The following is a 19,132-nucleotide window of genomic DNA, read 5'->3' on the forward strand; positions in this document are numbered from 1 at the left end:
CACAGACACTATCCCAGACAGGGCACGGAGCTACTTGCACTCCTGGTTTCAGCCAGCATGGCAATTTACTGCCTCCTTGGGAAGGCTTTGATATTTTAAAACCACAACAGAGCATTCTCTTTGCTTGAAAGGCAACCACTAGCTTAGCCACAGCGGAAGTATTTGCAGTGCCCTGGGAGATGAAAGCAGTTCAAAACCTTTAGTTTTATTGGGCAAATTAAAAATAAGCAAACAAGTCCTTCTCTTTATTTTCTTTAATGCTACCGCTGCCTATTCGCCTCCTAGACTTTCAAAGCATCCTTTAGAAATGAATCAATTTGACTGAATCAAATAAGCCTGGCATTAGAGATGGAGAAACTGAGACATGGCGCTGTCAAGAGGATGGGAGCACCCAACGCACGCTCTGCGTGGTGCCCTGCTCCTCCTGGTCCCCCGTGTGTGCCACGACGCAGCACCCTTTTAGCCCAGGACATGGGATTGAAGCCCATGACGTTGCTGACTCGAGCCAGATCCACCTCACTCAGTGTTTTCGGTTGTGCTCCCCTGTCTCTCCATAATTCACAACGCTCCCCCTCCCTGTGATGCTTAGTGAACAAGAAAACCGCGTGTCCTCTCTCATCCCCTCATGCTAAGGCATACGATGACATGACTGCCGACGGGGCCGGATGGCTGCAGGAACCGCTAACACAGCATTAGACCCCCTGAATTTCCCCCGCTGCACTCTGCAAGGCGTCGGAAATGGGCTTGTGGGGAGAGCCAGAAGCCAAGGGCTAAAAGCGGCTGTGACTTCACTCTCCCGTTTGGGGGTAGGCGGTGGAGGTGGGTGGCTGCGAGCAGAGGGTAGGCGGAGGGGGCGACGTTTATTTCCAGCTGCACTCTTGTGCAATTTCTCTCGGCGCTGAGATTTTATAGAAAACAGCAGGAGGTGGGGAGTGGGGGGGAACCAAAAAGGAAAATCGCAGCATCCTTGCAGGGAAACGTGCTAAGGAAGAGGAGAAAAGTCATCCTCCTCATCCCAGACCCGAGATTCTGCTCTCATTGCTGCCGGTTTTAAAAATACAAAACCCAAGGTACTGGAACTACATTTCTGAATCGGTCACAACTGCGTACGATGGAAATAAGGCCACTTGACAGAGAGGCACACACCAATGTGTGGTAACAACATGATGTTAAAAAATGCTGCTTGCAGAAAGCCTGCCTCCTAATAAATTGCAAGGGCTTCTTCACTCCCAGAGATTATGTAATATGTTCTTGCCTGCTGCTGACTCACATTTTTCAAAATATATCTGGGAAGGAAAACATATGCACACGTGTTTTAATATATTTGTTTCCCTGCATCTGTACAGATAAATACACACAAATACTCACAAAGGCATAGAGCAGCAGGCACACGTATGCTCATTGCTGCATGTCGTGTGTGCGTGAGGAGGAGAGGGGCCTGGCATCTGTTCTAAACGCACACACTGGAGATGGATTAAACCAGCACCATTTTCTGGGGCAAAACACAGCAACTGTTTAATGCAGGGAGTGTGGGAGGAGAACAAGAAACCAGGAAGCTACAGGGGGGGATGGCAAAATAAGAAGCCCTGGGAACACGCTGCCTACAAGCTCCAGCCAAACCTGGGCTCTGGGGACTCGGCACAGTCTCAGACTGAGCTTAAAACTGAGTTGGAAAAATGGCTTTTGGGCCATTGTGACAATTTGCAAATGGCAGTGGGCTGCGAACATCACGCCATTTAAGGGGACGGTGCTGGGTGCAGTGGGGGTGTGAGGCCAGCAGTTCCTAAAATTTTGTAAATCTGGGGTCTCGGTCCTGGCAATGCCTGTGAACACACGTTGTGTCCTGGCTGGGGACTTACAAGGCAGCTGGTTAGTCCTGCGCATGTCTGTGGCCAGCTTGCAGGTTTATGAGGTTTAGTTCCTTTCCTCTGTGCGTGCGTGTACTTTTAATTCTTTAGAAAAGACTTTTAGATGCTTCTACAAAACCCTTGGTGTCCAGGAGATGGGATCGATCTGCTGCTGGGCATCAGATGAGAGATTCATCTACCCTGGACCAGAGGAGACTGAAAATCTATCCAGATGTCAACTCCCGATCACGAAGTTGCGGCAGACACCCTGCATTGACAACAGCGGGTGTCCTGCTCTCCGCGCCCGTCTTCCTCGCACCACCTCCTCCTCCTGCCCTCACGCTTGGGCAAAAGCAGCTGGCGGCTCCCTGGTGCAAGTCCTGGTGCCCCACAGCCCTTCTCAATGGTCTAAGGCAGAAATGAGCGGAATGCCTGTGACCCTCCTCACCTTACACAGACCTTCGGAGAGGGAATTCTCCTCTCCTTGGTCGCTGCATCGGACAGGTACGCACACATCTACTGCATTGCTGCAGGCGGGCACCATTAGTATTCCTGTTCTATGCACCCAGCTTTGCGTACACACAATCTTAGAGTAATAAAAGTCTAATTTAATACCTAAATCTACATCAGAGACAACTGCCATTTGAAGGATGCCCATTCTTGTTCTACAGAAACTTAAAAATGTTTTATCTGGATTCAAAACCTGTTCTATAATTGTTACTTTTTAACTTAATTCTCACCAAACTCCACAGAAGACCAAACGCGCAGCATACCTAAAAGGCTTTGCAATAACCCTTAAAAACAAACGTTAAAGATTGATCGCATTTTTCCAAGTTTACAATAAAACTGACTGAAGCTCAACTAGATAAGGAAAGAGAGTTGCATAAAATTAATCACTACCTTATCAAGCCAGGAAGAAAGAATTTTAGATAACAAGTGTTTCCTAAATTTGGTATCAGAACAGAAACTTCAATGCAAAACCTATTAAGAAAATCTTGTCAGATATACTGAATATAATACAGAAGAGTGGAACCATCAAAAATAGCAAGAGGAATATGAATTCTGCAAGAAAAAAAAAAAAAGCCTTCGGTTACTGCCAACAAGGTCCTGATTTTATTTTCTCAAATTGAACAAAATTTCTTGACAAAACTTTTCACAGATATGCCCAGCAATTTAGCCCACTGCTTATCAGAGTAAAAGATTGGTCCTTAGGGTATTTCTCTAAATTTATATTTATCGTTGTGCAGCTGAGGCCATATCGCATTTTTGCAATTCTAAGAAACATCACAATTAGGATCTTTGTTACTTCCCAAATCCTCGTGCCTGGCCAGTTATTCAGCCGGTACCTTTGGGCTGTGAGCTGCAATCACTTTCACAGCCACACGCTCTGAGCTCACCAGCAGCAGCTCCAGACCCAAGAACTGGCAAAGAACAAACTTAACTCTTTAGAAACAGACACACTTGGGCAACTAGCTTGGTACTGAACGGGAACTGATGCAGAGAAAACGATCGGCATCATCACTTGGTCACCGATGAGGGCGAGTTGGCTCCTTGGTGGCGCGGGGCACATCCAGCATGCTCTGGTACGCCCCTGCCCATGTCACGAACCTCCTGTCGGCTATTTCCATCCTCACGTGCTCCCCAAATGCCACCATGGGAGGCAGCGGGGGAGCAGTGCTGGGGACAGCAGAAGGACAGGGCACGCGTCCTTCCCCCACCCGCCACCGGGCCTGCACCCAAAACGCGGCCACCCCAAGGCCAGGGGCACGGCAGCATCACTGTAGCAGCTTAGCTCGAGGAGAAAAGGATGCTGGAGCACACGGCTGCCCACACTTGTGGTGGGGCAGTAAGAGAGCCTCAAAATCTAATGACCTAGGAATTTGCATGCAATCCCACCCACCACAACAACAACAAAGGGCTGTCAGGCTGCGAGGCCCTACGCCGCGCTAGGCCAGCGGGGCAAGGCCACCTATTGAGACCACAATACCTCAGTGGCTGTGGTGCCACCACGCCAGGGCTTCTTGCCCTCACCCGAGCCCTCCTCAGGGCTCCTACTGTCTGCCTCGCGAGTCCTGGTCACATCCCAGAGAAAGGCACCAGGGCTACAGCAAGAGTTAATCCCTTGGAGACTTACAGATCGCAGAGAAAAACGGCTTGCAGCATACCCCCTGCTTTACTTAGCCAGAGATGCTGCCTAAAATAGAAACGCAAGCCTTGCCAGCAGTCTATACGTTATATATATATATGTCTCAGCTGATGCAAAAGAAGGGGCAGGCACTAACCCACATGGGACCTTCCACATGGGCACAGACAGACTTTTCTGCTCCTGGAGGCTGCTGCACTGGCACCTCCAAAATCCCCACCAAGAGCTGCTCCACCGGACAAAAACAGCTCTCCCCACAAATCCCCAGACCCATCCGGTCCCAGTGAAAAAAATCCAGCCCTAATTCTTTAATTACCTTCATCTCAGTGCTGTTTCACCCGCCATGGCCCTCCTTTAAAGCTTCGGGCCTGCCCAACACCGTCCTCCACAGGGAGCTCTGAGGGCTCCTTGCGCCGAGCTCAGCCGTCCCAGCGAGCGCGCTGCCAGCGTGATATTCCCAGCAAGACAAGAGTAATACTCCACAAAAACTGTTTTTAACTGGAAACAAGCATCCAAGGCCGCAAGGCCCTTTGCCAGCAAGGTTGACAGTGGGGTTAGAGACAACCTGGCCATCTGTGGGTTATTGCAGAGTAAGACTCATCTCCACTCGGGGTCACAAGAAATTCAGCCAAACAACAACAGAAAAAACATGGTTCCTCCAGCAGCTCTTCCTCCAAAAGCACCTATTTTTAGCCAGAAGCATCAATTGCTACAGCTTGCCATCTACAACAGCCCAAACGTGCAAAACCCTGCTACACACAGCTGGGCCAACGCGGGCACACGCACGTTGCCCCTCCGTATCACCACGGCCCTGCCAGCCGGCCCCGCTGTGCAGCGAAAGGACGTCGCAGGAAGGGAAGGAGGAGGTGACCAGCCTTGGCCATGCCCAGGTAACGTGCCACGTTCCCCTCCTACAGCTGGGAAAGAGGAGCTGCAGGAAGGCAAAGGAACATGCCCGAGGCCATACAGCACATCAGTGGCAGAGCAGGGACCCGGCAGCACTCTCCTGGGCCACTGCTGTCACCATGAAACAAACCCATCCTGTTCCTAACACGGCAGTTATTACGCAATTATTTGGGAGTTTTCCTCACGCTTCCTAACTTCTCGTCGTTGGAGAAACCTCAGCTAAGAGACAAATCAATGCTCTTGACCACAATAGCTCTGACTACATTTAATTATTAGACGCACGCTGAACACAACTATCACACCCGTTCAGAAAGATACACGCTGCAAACGCAGCCCAGAAGCCCGCTCCTCGCCGACACAGATGCGTTATTAACACCACAGAGCACAGAGAGGCACCATACAGGCGGAACACACACGGACATGCAAGCAGGCAAGCACCGCACACAAAGAGCACCGCGTCCCCGATCACAACCAGCAGTCATTAAATACAGAAACCAAGGAACGACAACAAAATGAAATGAACAATACATAAGAGGGGCTCGAGTCGCAAATTAAAACAACAACAACAAAAAACTTACATGGATTTTTGGCAATTTTCCTTCAGACATTACACACAGCAGTTGGGCTGTGTACTGAATACCTGATCCGAAAAGAAATATAACCACATTATGCAAACAGATGGGGGCAGGAGTCAGGTGAACATGCAGCTCTCAACAACATTCATCTACAGGATGAGAAAGCACCTCTGCATTCCCACAGAAGGGCTCGGTCTGGGCAGAGCTTCATTCACTACAAAGCATAAGCAAGTGCTGTGCCGCTGCCATCCCGGGGGAAAATCCAAATGGCAGGACAGAAAAGAGCCATCACGTCAGTGACCTCTGAGCAGTCCCGTCCCCCTTTTAACTTGTCATGTGAGGTTTAAAACAGAGGTGGGAAATATCTGGGGGACTGGGGGGGAGGAAGCCTTTAAAGAAATGAAAGAAAGCCCTCGTCAGCCTGAGGAAAGAGCCTTAAAATCACAGCGAACGCAGGACTAGCACGGCCATCCCGACACGTATGCTTTTTCTGAAGCATCGGAAGGAGGGAAACGCACCCCTTCCCCACGTCGGGAAGGGTGCCTGAATCTTTAAGGCAGCGAACTGCCGCTCAGGAGGAATGGACTTTTTATGGACTGTGTGAGACAGGGTTGCTATGATACAGTCAGAGGCATTTTCATGAATCCTGTGGCAAATAACATCGAATCCTGCTTAAGCAGACAAACAGCAAGTCGGGTCTCCCATCACCCATCCTTAGCAAACACACAGGAGCAATCACTGAAAGAGATTTTATGCATTAGAAATTTCCTATCTGCATACAAATGAACATTAATCTTGGAGCTGTGTTTTCCGGAGGGTCAGCACTGTGATTTAGCAAAAAGGATGACCCCTCTTCCCCCGGCCCAAGGCTTCAGCATCCCCGCAAACATGAAGAGCTCAACATTTGCAAAAGGGGAGTGAATTACAGGGGCAATCCCCCCAGGGCTGACCCCACACAGCCACACACATAACCCGAGTCGTCCCCCAGAGCTCAGGGGGAAGGCAAGCTCCACCGCACACAGCTATTGTCCAGCGCGCAAATTACACCGTGAATTTTGCAAGCACAGTCACTTACAAGTACGGGGGATCTACCGCAAGCGACAGGAACGCTGTCACCCCAAAAAGCAGCCAAAGCAGATTGTCCTGGATTGAGCCGCTCCTGAAAAGTACGGCAAGACAGAGCGGTTCGCCTTGCTCCTGCTCCTCAGGCTGTTGGAGGCTCAACTGCAGGCTTGGAAAATGCAAAACCGGGGGTGCAAAGCTACAAAAGCAGGGTTGGAGCAGGTGGCTCAAGGCCTGTTCAAAAAGGTGGCCACTGAGGACTGTGGGGTGGGAAAACAAGATCGAACTGATCGAGCAAAAGCTCCAGCCCTGGCTCACTTGTCATGCTCCTCTCTTTCTCCCTGAAGTCCAGCGGGACGCCCTACACAGCGAGAACAGCATTGCTAAAATAACGCTCCAAGTTTTCTGCGCTGAACTTTCACGGTGCTGTGCATGAACCTTACTGTCTGTCATCCCACCAGCCTCTGGGAGAACAAAAAGCAAAGAAGTTGCAATAAAATCACATCGATTCTCTTAAGCGCCTTCCATCGTGGAAAAAAAAAAAAAAAAAAACAACACACTAATTTCCAGCAATCTCTGCCCCGGCAGCTGAGCGTGCAGGACCCCCTGGTGCCCCCAGCAGCCTGCCGTCCCGCAGCTACGCCAAATGCCACCGCTGCAACCAGAAGGGGCTCGCAGGAGTCAGCGACCGGACACAGCGGCTCCACACACATGCGATAAGGCACACCGCCGCGAGCGCGCACCTCCCCGCATCGCCCGAGATGCACGAGCTCCGGACCAAGGAATGCACTTGCTCGCACTAGAAAACCACGGTAGGTGCCGAGCATTCCTCGTAGAAACCGTATTGAAAGGTAAACCTTCACACCGGAGCTCTAACCTTAAGGAAAATAGACATTCAGACACAGTTGCATCCCATTTTTAACTTGCTGGGTTGTTTTGGGTTTTTTTTGCTTTGTTTTTCTCATTTTTCCACCCTTGCTCCTCCAAATCACTAGTCACTTAAAACTGTTTCACCGAAAGGATAATTTTGGCTGTTGTTCGATTGATTCCCTTTCCTTGGTGATCTTTGTTCATTTATTACATTTCCAAGAGATTCTGCAACCTGTGAAACTAATGACATCATAGGGCTAACAGGAAAATAAAGCAAATTGGAGCTGTTTAACAATCCGAACCATCCTCAGCATCCAAATGATTTTTTCTTTAAGGAAGATTCACTCGATCACCTCCGAAGGGAAGCGGATACCTCTCCCGCAGATAGCTACAAGTGAAGAGGAGGACGCAGAGCCAGCAGGCACCGGAGTGGCTGTGCTGGGCTGGTGTCACCGGGTTTTGGCATTTCTGGCCATTAAATGGGCTACTGCCATTAAACACCTCTTGTCAGCTCTGGTGGCCAAATGTCACCACCCTGGGACTCGGGAAATTTTTTTTCCTCTCTTATTTACAGCTAAGGACAGTTTCAAAGCACCAGATTTGCAGCATTTGTTTAACTTAATTTCCAATCATGCCACCAGCCACAAAGAACTCTGCCCTTAACCAAGTCCACCTCTGCATTTAACTTGCAGCAGACACTCACATGGAAATAGCTGTGATTAGCTCCATCTCTAAGCTCCATCCAAGTCCTTATGAATCAATTACTTGTTTCCCCCCCACCCGCTTAGTAGAAGACATCAGATAAAAAATACAGTTGGAGTTGGCACCAACTAGTTAAATTACCACAGCAACCTAATTCCAGTGAACGTTAGCAAGAGATCTAAACATTTTCAAACTACAATTATATATATATATATTTTTTGAGCAATCCTGATTTTTCTGAAGGGGAAAATAACATAAAAAAAATCCATAAGATTTCTAACAGAAACACTACTCACATACAGAGACATATTTCCAAGAGGAAAAGACATTGCTCTTTTCAGACATTCCCTTCATATCCTCGCTAAACTTCATGCTCTGAAGCTCGAGCCCCCCAGCCAGCTCTGCTTTCACACTGTAAACATTACAATTTTGGTCCAGACATCTTCCAACAGAAGGACCTCTAACTACTGGACACCTTTTCGGCAAGCCTATAATATGCAGCTTAGCACTTCATTTTCAAGAAAATCAATGTAAATAAAGTCAAGCAAAACAGCCCATCTCAAAATCTTGTTATCCTTAAGGTGGGCAAAGATTTTTCTTACATACATTACCAAAAACAATATATAGAAATACACACGCATAAAAGAAAGCTAAAATACGATTTCTACAGAAATCAAAGCAAACCCCAACCCCTCCGTATCTGTTGCTTTAGCAAAGAAAAACAAAGCATGCATCCCCTTTTATCTTTGATTCCTCCTTCCCAATTTGCCAAGATAGAAAAGACGTACGAACAGAAAAAAAGACCAGCAGTTATGTTTCAATCCCTCTCACATCTTTAAAGAAAGGAGCAGGTTATATCAGTGTGGACGTAGAATTTGGAGGCTTTTGGGCTGAATATTGAGAAATCAAGTCAGATCATCAAGGCAACACAGATAAATAAAGAAATTAAGAGATTGTCTCCCCTTTTTGTGCCTGAATGTTATTTTAGCAAAGATTTAATCCTTTAATAGGATTTCTCATCCCCCCTTAAAAATGTCCAGAGCTCGATTCAATTGCACACACCACCTCTCACCTGGCAGCTACATGGTTACTCTCACAGACATTGCACATTAACTGCTTGCTAGAAATTTCGAACAAAATGACTTATTATTAACTTGAGTCTATATTTTAAAGGAAGCAAAATAACACAGGCAGTGCTTATTACAGAACGATATTTTCACTCTGCTTCTAACTAAATATGTATAGCTCTATCTCTCTAGCACAGAACGATATATGAATGGATTATTACTATTATTTATCACATTTAAAACCCAGGCAAAAGCAGCTACACTTACAGGCATACTTAAAAGACAAGACATGACAAAAGATTTAGGGAGAGATAATATACCAACGTCATACATATCACAGCGAGGCCATGTTGAAGCTCAACGCGTTTCCCCCCTCAGTAAGAAATCTCTCTCTCTTTCTCTCTCTCTCTCTCTCTCTCCTTTCTCTCTCTCTCTCTCGCTCTTGCTCTCTTGTTGAATTGCTAGTGGAAGTAGTAGCCCCCAACAGCTCAGGAGAAAAAATCCATTTAACGAGTGCCCAGGAAGAACATGAGTATGACATTCACAAGCAATAGCACCACAATCACTGCAAAAACGACCACCGTTTGAACATCCAAGGTCATGGTGCAATGCAGAACACTGTAGTGTTCGAGATGTGGGGCTGGCAGATTTGGAGAAGTCAACCTCTGCTCTGTAAGACTGTCCATACATCCACCATGCTAGAATAAAGGAGAAAACTGTTCCTGGTTTTGGTTTTGCTCGGAATGGTTTGTGGTCTGCTTTGAGTTTATCCCCCTATCTGCTGTCTCTAGCTCATTCTGGAGCCCGCTAAGTGAAGCATCATCACAACCAGTGAGCACTAAAGATGCAAAATCCTTCCTTTAGGAAAAGAAAGCGAGCGCTGTCTGCAAGCTTCTCTCTCTCTCTCTTCCCCCCTCTCTCTCCCGGTCTCGCTCTTGCTGGCTGGCTTGCTTTTTAATTCGTCAAGCCAGTGCAGATAAGAAGCCTGTGTGAGTGTGACAGCTCTGCAAGCTGCTGCGGCTGCATCTCTCGGTGCGAGGCGGACCCTTGCGCATACAAATCAGCTCCAGTGACCAGGCAGCGAAGGGATCCTGGCTGTCAGTCAAACGCAAAAGGAAGCGCTGGCTCCATAAATACGCGCATCTTCCGCCCGCCGTGACGGGGAGCGCCATGCAGGCATGTCTGCCCGGCTGCTTTTGCGGCGGTTCGGAAAAAAAAAAGAGCCGTACGTGGGGCTGAGAAGCTGGTGCGGCGGTCGGGTGCCGGTGCTGAGCTCCAGGAGAGGCGTCTCCAGGCTTTCTGTGCGACGCAGATCCCGCTCGCCGCCGGCGCCGTACAGCGGGGACACCTCTGCCCCGTCTGCACCGCCCGCGCTAAGCTTCGGATGGGAAATATTAAAGACCTGCAGACAGAGCCCGTGCTGCTCGGAGCCTGCTCAGATCAGGTATGGGAGCAGGAGGAAGAGCGGGGAAGCGAAGCAGCCGAACTAACGAAAAGGCAGCCCCTCGCAACGTGGAAATTCGCCGTGAGCCTGTAATGGGGGAATTTTGGAGGGGGAAAATCACTTCTCAGCTCTGCGCAGTGCTGTGCACACCAGCCTGTCACAAGCACATCGCTTAGCCTCTGCTCAGCATTGCACTGCTTTTCTTTATAAATTGAATTCTGATTCTACAGATAGAGCTGCGTGAAGGCAGAGCAGGGGGGGGATCTTTATTCCTTCCACAGCAACAAGAAATGCCGATTCACGCAGACACTCAACATTTATGGTCCAGATGCCAGTTGCTATCCCAAACCTTGCTCTCAGGTCCCAGACCCAGCAGTTACCTTCAAGAGGCATCACACACACACACAGAAAAAGATGCGCTCAGCTGGAAAAAGCAAATGATTTTACAGGCAGAGACAAATATAGCGCTGCTGCCAATGCCTATGCATTACACACTGAAATGTGCGCACGGGGGCTGATCATGGGCGCGTTCCAGGAGCGCTGCCCCAAACAGACCCGGGGCACTCACACAGACACGGAGCCAAAATGCACCAAACGAGCCCTTGCTCTGTTCTCCCGTAACAAGAGCTCGGGAGGACTTTGGTGTTTGACACCTGAGCAGACGTGGCCGGGAGCTGCCTCACCCTACTGAGAGGCAGCGTTTTTCCCATCACAGCATCCTTCCAGGGCAGGTACTTTTGTCATCAGGAAGGAACAGGTCAGATTATGCTCCTACCCCAGCTTACCATTCAGACCCATGCTAAACCCAGCTCCTTGCTGCAAGGCTCATTTTATTCTCCCCCTCTGCTGGAAGGCTCCCTCAAAAGGAGCACGCCTTTTCTACATATACCCCCAAAAGAGGAGAGATTGCCCAGGGAGGCGATGACAGGGGCTCTGCTGCGCCTTCCTTCTGTTCAAACAGAGTCTCTCTCCTACATGAGGACTGTGAGGGGAGACTTTTCACTTGCATGTTTACAAAAAACCGCTCTAGACCCACCCCTGACCACGTATGTCAGCACTTGTCAGGCTGTGCCCAGGTGATGGATCTGCTGCAACACCAGGATCCACACCTGCATTTCCCATCATGTATGCATTTTTAGGATAAGCAGTCTGGTCTAAATTTGCATTAGACAGGCAATCACAACAGCAACCAAATTATAGACGTGGTGCATTTATTATAGTCACCATCCCTTCCCAAAATAATTCGGGCAATTTTCCAAAGCCCAGCTCTGAACTCCCATGGAAGTCCAGGAAATTCCAGTTTTGCTCTCAGCAATAACAGCGACCCCTCCAAAACCTGCAAGGGGCCCAAATGTAGAGGCACCTTTATGGCCAGTGAATCTTTTCCTTTAAACTGGAATGAGCACGGAAGGAGGCTCAGACTCAGCTTTACTTCTATGGAAAGCAATGCGGAGGTTTTCTCCCTTCTCCCAACTCCACAGATGCCCCTGCTGGCACAGCCCATGCTGTTTGCATCCTCCCACCACCAAGAACGGGATTCTTGGTGCCTCCATGTGTAGGATCAGGGTGGGGGTACAAAAACTGGGCAGGTAAAAGCAGCAGGGGCCTGAGAAACATCCAGAAAAACAGTGCAGCAGCTACCACACATGCTCAATAGCCACTTCCGTAGCTGAAAAAGAGGATTTCATTACGAGCGATGTGCCTGGCAGGTCTCAGGCAGTCATCCTGCAAGCGCCGAGCCACTCACAGCAGAGGGGAGGGCAGAGATTATAAATAGAGGCTCCGAAGCCAGCCCCCTGCCTGTACCGCTGCCAGCCGCAGGCAGGAGGTCCCCCTCCATCCCTCACCCCACATGCAGCTCGTGCGTCACCAGCAGCTGGGCGATGGCTGCGGGGACCCCGCTGCCGTCCCTCCCTGCCGGCCGCAGGGGCCGGGGGAGATGCCCGAAGGCTCCGTCCTCCCCGCGCCCCCCTCCAGAGCGAACGCCCCGAAACATCGGGCAGGGAAGTGCCGGGTGCCGGCTGCACGTGGATGTAAACAGCGGGCTCCCGTGAAGGCTGGGCGTGGAACAAGGTTGATCAGCACAAACAGATTTACTGCATAGAGGCTCCCGTTTAAATTATTCACAGTATTCCCAGTGGTACTTGCTGCCTTATATAATTTCCCATGCCTTCTGCGTGCGCTAAATGTTAATTTTACTAGGGAAATGGATGATACTTTCTCTTGGAAGCCTCGCTGAAAAAGAACACCTACACATCAGAGGTTTATATAAAACCACCCCGAAGTTTAACTTGATGTAATGCCTTCTGAAAAGTTTAGTCTAATCTTCTGAATAGAGTTAAACTAAGGCATGAGAAGAAAAGGCGTGTAACAGTTATATAAAACACCACCTGCCCTTGCAGCACAGCACACGCCCTGACCTTACAGAAGCTCTCAGGAGCATGGTTTGTAATGCAAGGCCAGGGATGGCTTCTTCTGCATGAGGAAGCAGCTTTGAACTTCAGCGACCCTCCACCAGTCACATCGGTAAGGGTGGAGTCGGGACTTCCACTAGTACATCACATACGTACAGAGAGAGCCACATAAAGCTGTACACACACGTACACAGAGACGGTGTTTTCGGGACTGCCAAATGACCAAGCAGAAGGGCCGTCCTCGTACCATTAATTACAATAATGGCAATTTCGAGGCATGCCTCTGAAGCAGGTGATGCCATCCCTCCACCCGGTGTGCGCGACACCTTGGGCTCAGCCATGTGACACGACTCCCTCCAACGGATGTCTCAGGCAATTAGCACAACCCACCGCCTTCAGCTAAACGAGAACAGCTACAACTCGGGAACAAGGGCTCAGGATTTGAACGCTTAAAGGTCTTATATCCAACTCCTACTGCCAGGCACACCGTCTCTGCATGAGCTGGCAGGATAGTCCAGAGGCAGGCGGCAGTACGGGATTTCAGCTTCAGTTCCCCGCTCTGCTGTAGATCCCCTGCACGAATTAACAACCTACACTGCAGCAGCCTCTTGGACACGCAGAGGCATCTGTGCTTTCCTAACACCAGCTCCACCTTCCGTTAATGGCAAAAACAAAGCACTCGCAACCCCAAGACAGCCCCAGCGACTTACCCGACGCAGCTGTAGGGAAGCAGCGGGCTGAGCTCGGGGATTTGCCGCGAGCATCGCAGCTCTGCCGGGCCCAGAAAACACGCTCAGCAGCCAGCCAACAGAGAGCAATCTTTTGGTGAATCTGTGAAAGTTTCAAACAGATCCTGGGCTCGCTCGTGGTGCTGAGTGGGAATATAGCGATAGGGGAGTTGGTCTGGATGAGGGGAAAACAGCTGCCGGCGATCTTCGGTCCTGAGCAGCTTCAGTTCCTTCTGCTGTGCTCCCGTTTGGAGCACAAGCCACATCTCAGACCTACAGGGCGCTATGAAAGGAATTTGAACTTTTCATTTGAGCCCAGTAACACTGCCCATGAGGAGGAATGAGCAGCAGTGGTACCCAGGGATGTGTGGGCAGGGGCCGTGCAGCTGCTCCTCTCCAGTCCCATCTGCTGGGCACGTACCAGCTGCTGCCCGCCCTGCCAGGCTCCGGGGTGGGGTTTGAGTCATCGGCTCTATTAGAGATTAGGCAAGGACCATCAAATGCATGTGTTTTTTTTCTAAATCTAGCCAGGAACTAGCTCAGGATTTCAGAGATTAAGGGCTAGTGGGATTACGATTTGCTAAACTTCCCCAAAAGGATGATTTTCTTCAATAGGACAACTATCTGTACAGATGTGGACTCATGGTGCTGATCCTGGAAGTTAACATTACATTTTCCAGTTGCCCGCTGTTCCTTGCCTGCCCACTCCATCTTTCAAATGCAGTTTCCTCACTGTCCACATAAACTTGGGACTTTCTTCCAGTAACTTCCTCTACTTCTCTCTTTTGCCCTTCTTACTTTTCCTTTTGCTCTACCTTTCTCCCTTAAAAGTTTCCACTTCACGTCACCCTCTGTCCCACAGCAGCTCGAGTGTCCTCTACCAGAAAGAGAAACACGAAAGCAAGGTGGTGAGGTGACAGCAACAAGCTCAGCCTTGATCAGCCTCTTCCCTTTGAACTGCATGAGATGCTTTAGCAAATTCACAGCATAGCCAGACAAGCAAATGATTCATTTAGAGAACTAACATAAAATGCAATTATAGAAAGACAAAGGGGAAAGAAGGAGAGGGGGGCAAGGATAAGATGATGATCTCAAAAGCTGCAAGGCAGAAATAGACTTCAGAGGGAGAACCGCTGAGGAGAAGGCTGAGATGAGAGCCTGCGAAGCAGTGGAAGGGGAGAGAAGGCAGATGGGGAACGCCGCAGAGCATGACCCACGAAGCAAGCCGCTCTTGCAGCAAGGCTAAGAGTGCAGGAAAAAGCGTAAGGTACATTTCTAAGCCCACTTCTGCAATGTTTAGAGAGCACAGTGCACTGCTGGAGGTTGACTTGGCTGTGTTGCTTAACCTGCACGAACGACTGGCCAAGAGCATTACACAAAGCTCAGAGGCTACAGGGATGGACCTGAGCATCTCTGGGTCACTGCTCTAAGTATTCCGTGAAAACAAAAAACAAGAATTTCACCACAAGATGGGAAGCACCACTCTGAACTTCAAAGGTCACCCCTTGGTAGATGTGTTACATACACAGACATAGAGAGCCCAGGCCAGCTGCAGCAGATGAACTCTTTCCCATTCTTCACCTGTTCTAAATTTATCTCAGCAAACAAGAAGTGTTATACAACACAATTATGTCCCCAGTGCAGAGATCAATTTATTTATGACCATATAATTTAATACAAAGAGCCAGACAACAATCACAGGAAGCCCAAGGAGGTTGCGACGTACTTGTCCAGCAGCCCTCTTGAAAACTGACCACGTTCCAGATGCCCGAGTCTTGACGCCCTGAGCACAGGGCAGCAGTGACATGTCAGACACTAACCAAGGCTGGCCTTGGACCACATCTGGAGACCTCAGTTAACGCTGGTTCCTTCTGCAAACGGATCCAGCGTCTCAGCAGGTTGTGCTCTGTTGAATTAAATCACTTGCATGATACTGGGAGGGGGAGATAAAGCCAAAGCCATGTCACTGGGGTCTGACAAGGTGCCCAGAGGCTTCTTGCAGGGCACCCTGACGGGGTGTCACCTGCATCCCGGCACGGTGACAGTGCACACAGAGATGCAAGGCTCTCCCCAGAATTTGCTGTGCCACAACGAGGAGCCATGTGCTGCTATCATCAGGTTTCATAGCGTTTGTAACACTACACAAATCCAAGCTCAGATGGCATGGGGAGTGGGCCCGTCCGGGGGGTTGATTCCATTGGGCTTGTCTGAATACCACTGAGAAAAAGGAAACTTCTATTTTTAAGTTTATATGAACTTAAAGCATTAAGAAAGACTAAAATCTCATGCCCCTGGCGATCATGTTGCTTTCCCTTCTACGTACATCTGTTCCACATCCCAGCTGGAACTGTAGAAACATCTTCAGACTCCCAGTTTTGGAAAAGAAAAAAAAAAAAGCTTCAAATCGAGCAGAAATCAGACAAAGTAACATCAATTACCCTGGTCACAGAAAAAGACTGCAGGGGCTGAGAAAGTTCAGTTTAGAAGATGACCCATCAACGTTCAGACGTTCGTTGTAACCTTACATAAGCTCTCTTTTGTCTGAAAAACTGGCCCCGAAACATGCACAGACATTTACTTCTTAAGTTTACATCTCAGGCTTAGGAGCTTGCTGTTGAGCTTGAAAATAAGACCAAAAAGCCCAAAGCCCGACCTGCAGAAAAACCCAAGACAAGTCCCTTCCTTCCACTGCTCCCCCCCAAGCACACTTACAGGAACTCCAGCGCTTCTGAAATTAAATCGTGGGGGTCTTCACAACTACACACCCCTGGACAAAGTGGTAAGTGAAAAAAAGCCATCACCCACGAGAAATTATGGCACTAAACCCAGGGTCAGTGTCCCCGATGAAGTCCCTGAGAAACACAGCTGCACAGAAGCAGAGAAGAGAAAGCTCTTCAGAATGAGAATCAAAGGGTCTTCTTCAGTTTTGACACAACCCGGGAAGATTCTTTGAAACCCAGCACGCCGCATTTCCTATACAGTTAAAAAGCAACCCTAAAAGAATATTTTCACCTGCCTGAGCCTGCGGAGGTCCAGCAATTAGCAGTGCAAGAGCGAGATACTGGGCAGCACGGAAACAGCACAATCCACGACGCACATGCTAATAGCTGTGTCAGAAACTACCTGGAGGAAACGGCAGAAGAGAAGAGGAAGTTTCCAGCTCTTCTTTCTTGACTGACCTTGCAGAAAGCGTGGGTTTAATGAGCAGCTCTCCTGCGTGAGGGCTCGCCGCTCTCTGTGGATCAGATCATCACCACCTCGGCATGGCCAGGCTGGGCGCTGCCCCAGCACACCACGAGAAATACAAAGGCTTATGAATTTGGGAGCCCTGACGCAGTACTTACTGTTGGGACTTCAACTTCTTTCTGCTGCTCAGTCAGCCAGAGCTTATTCTGAGGGAAACAGCAAGTTTTCCACCGTGTACATTTTAGGAAAGCAGAGCCCAGGCACGATCCTGTGACTTACTGAGGGTCACGACACGGCGCTGCGGCAGGCGGGAGCAGAAGCCACGGCCCTGCTTCAGGCAAGAAGGGTAAGGAAGGGAAGAAGTCACCTCCAGCTCCCTGCAGACCTCCTCAAACCCCTTCCGCCACTCTGGCGGTTTTAGCTGCCCTGGATTGCTCCTTGTCAAGATATTGAGAAAAGAAAAAAAACATCTGATTAAGAGGCTGACCCACGGGTCTCATGTTCTTCACACAAATTAACCTAGAGCCTGAGACTTATTTTATATAAATCATTTTCTCCTTCTCTCTGCCTCCCCCCCAAAAAGGAGAGGGGGTTGTCTATTGAATCTGACACTCACGTAATGAAGAAAACAACGCAAGACAACCTAATGAAGCAGCAATTCCAGCAGGATCTCAGTAGATATATGAATAGAACATGAAACACTCCGTTCTATCATCCATAATATCAGCATTAAAAGAGAAAAAACGATGGTAGTGAAGGTGCAGTGTGATTTAGCACATGCCCAACGTTATCTTGGGTTAAACCCAAGGAATCCTGTAGCATGGCAGACATGGGGAGAGAGAAGCTGGGATCCCAGCTGAACAGAAAGCACTTCTGCATACAAACCCAACCCTGGGGGTTCAGGGAGAGATAACCAGAGCTCCGGAGCAACAGCCAGGCTCCGCACGCACACCGGCTCACTGGAACAGGCATTAGGGATTTCACAGCCTGGAACTACTCCCAGGTACGACACTTCTGCCATCCTCCAGCAATATTCCTCCTTCCCTGCCCACGTTACATAACAGGAAGCGTTATTTATTTATTTCTTGATAAGATGCCTTTTCATAACAATAGGAACTACTGGAGACTGAGATAACTTGATGAATTTTTCCTATTATCTAAGAGCTTAGTCACTCAGGGAATTAGTCATGTTCAAAATAACAGCCCGGCTCAAAGAGATTCAGAGCAACCGTTCTGGAGCAGAAGCAGCTAATGTCATAAATACATTAAGATGTTAGCTTGAAGCATTTCAGAGATTTTTCAAGAAGTCTTTAAAAAAAGAAAAAACTCTCTGCCCGTACACAAGGAAATCGGGTTCTCAGCAGTTAAAAACCCGCTGGGTTTTACCAAGTGTGCTGTGCTCCAACACCGAAACCTCGAAGCAGGAGGGAGAGAGGGACTTTTGGCTTTCCAGTGAGTGCATCCTGCTCGACGCTATACAAAATACAGTTTTGTATTTCTATGGTACCCTCCAAGCAATGGTCTCGAAGGGTTTTCCAGATATCCCTGATGAATCGTGGAGATATCCCAGGAGGCAGAGAAGTTATCGTCACGCCTGTTACCCAGCAGGTAGGAAGCAGGGCACGGAGCCATGGTTTGCTCATGGTACTAGAGCCAGGCCTTCTCCTCACCAGCCCTGGGACTGCCACAAGGGCAATCACCAGCATGTATCTGGTATTTATCCAAATAGCTTTATTTCCTGTAACATCTACTCCTTCTTAACCCGGACATTTACTGCACACTCTTACAGCAATGCCAGTGGGGGGCTTCACAGACAGATTGTAGAAGCCCAGAACTGGAAGTGAAATGGAAAACAGAACAGAAACCACATAGGAGAGAAAAAATCCCCCAGAGAAATGCACTTGGTAGCACGGACATAAGCCTTTGGGAGCTATATGACACTGCAGCACGCGCAAAGTTCTGCAGTGCGTGCAGAGCTCTCGCAGCCCAAATACCAACCTTCGATGACAACAGATGCCAGGATGAGTGGGACAAAACTTTCCAAAAGCCACTCTTGCAGGAACGGCCCCCCTTGCTCAGGCTGCAGAGTACGGCGATGACCAACCAGACAGCTCCCCTCCACCGCTGGGGGAGCGCAGGGTGCTCTGGGCCTCCCAGGTCCCACTCTTTGCCAGTGCCTGGACATGGA

General features: G+C 49.1%; 2 protein-coding genes across 11 annotated transcripts in view; both read right to left on the minus strand.

Moving 5' to 3' along the window:
• The window catches only part of ARHGEF9 (Cdc42 guanine nucleotide exchange factor 9), a 185,398-nt gene that overhangs the window by 95,383 nt on the left and 70,883 nt on the right, over window positions 1-19,132 (minus strand). The window contains exon 1 of one of the 10 annotated variants that reach the window (XM_013199031.3): window positions 9,493-9,659. The exons of 8 other annotated variants lie outside the window; for them this stretch is intronic. In XM_013199031.3, the coding sequence (XP_013054485.1) occupies window positions 9,493-9,501 (9 nt within the window). In that variant the 5' untranslated portion in view covers window positions 9,502-9,659. Of the gene's footprint in view, window positions 1-9,492; window positions 9,660-19,132 lie in introns of those variants that run through there. One more of the 10 variants, XM_048070540.2, reaches the window with a different exon arrangement.
• On the minus strand, window positions 9,679-9,858 carry LOC136791865 (uncharacterized). The gene has a single exon (XM_067005078.1). The coding sequence runs from the start codon at window positions 9,856-9,858 to the stop codon at window positions 9,679-9,681; it is 180 nt and encodes a 59-aa protein (XP_066861179.1).

Source organism: Anser cygnoides, chromosome 13, assembly GCF_040182565.1.
Source record: "Anser cygnoides isolate HZ-2024a breed goose chromosome 13, Taihu_goose_T2T_genome, whole genome shotgun sequence".
NCBI lineage: Eukaryota > Metazoa > Chordata > Aves > Anseriformes > Anatidae > Anser > Anser cygnoides.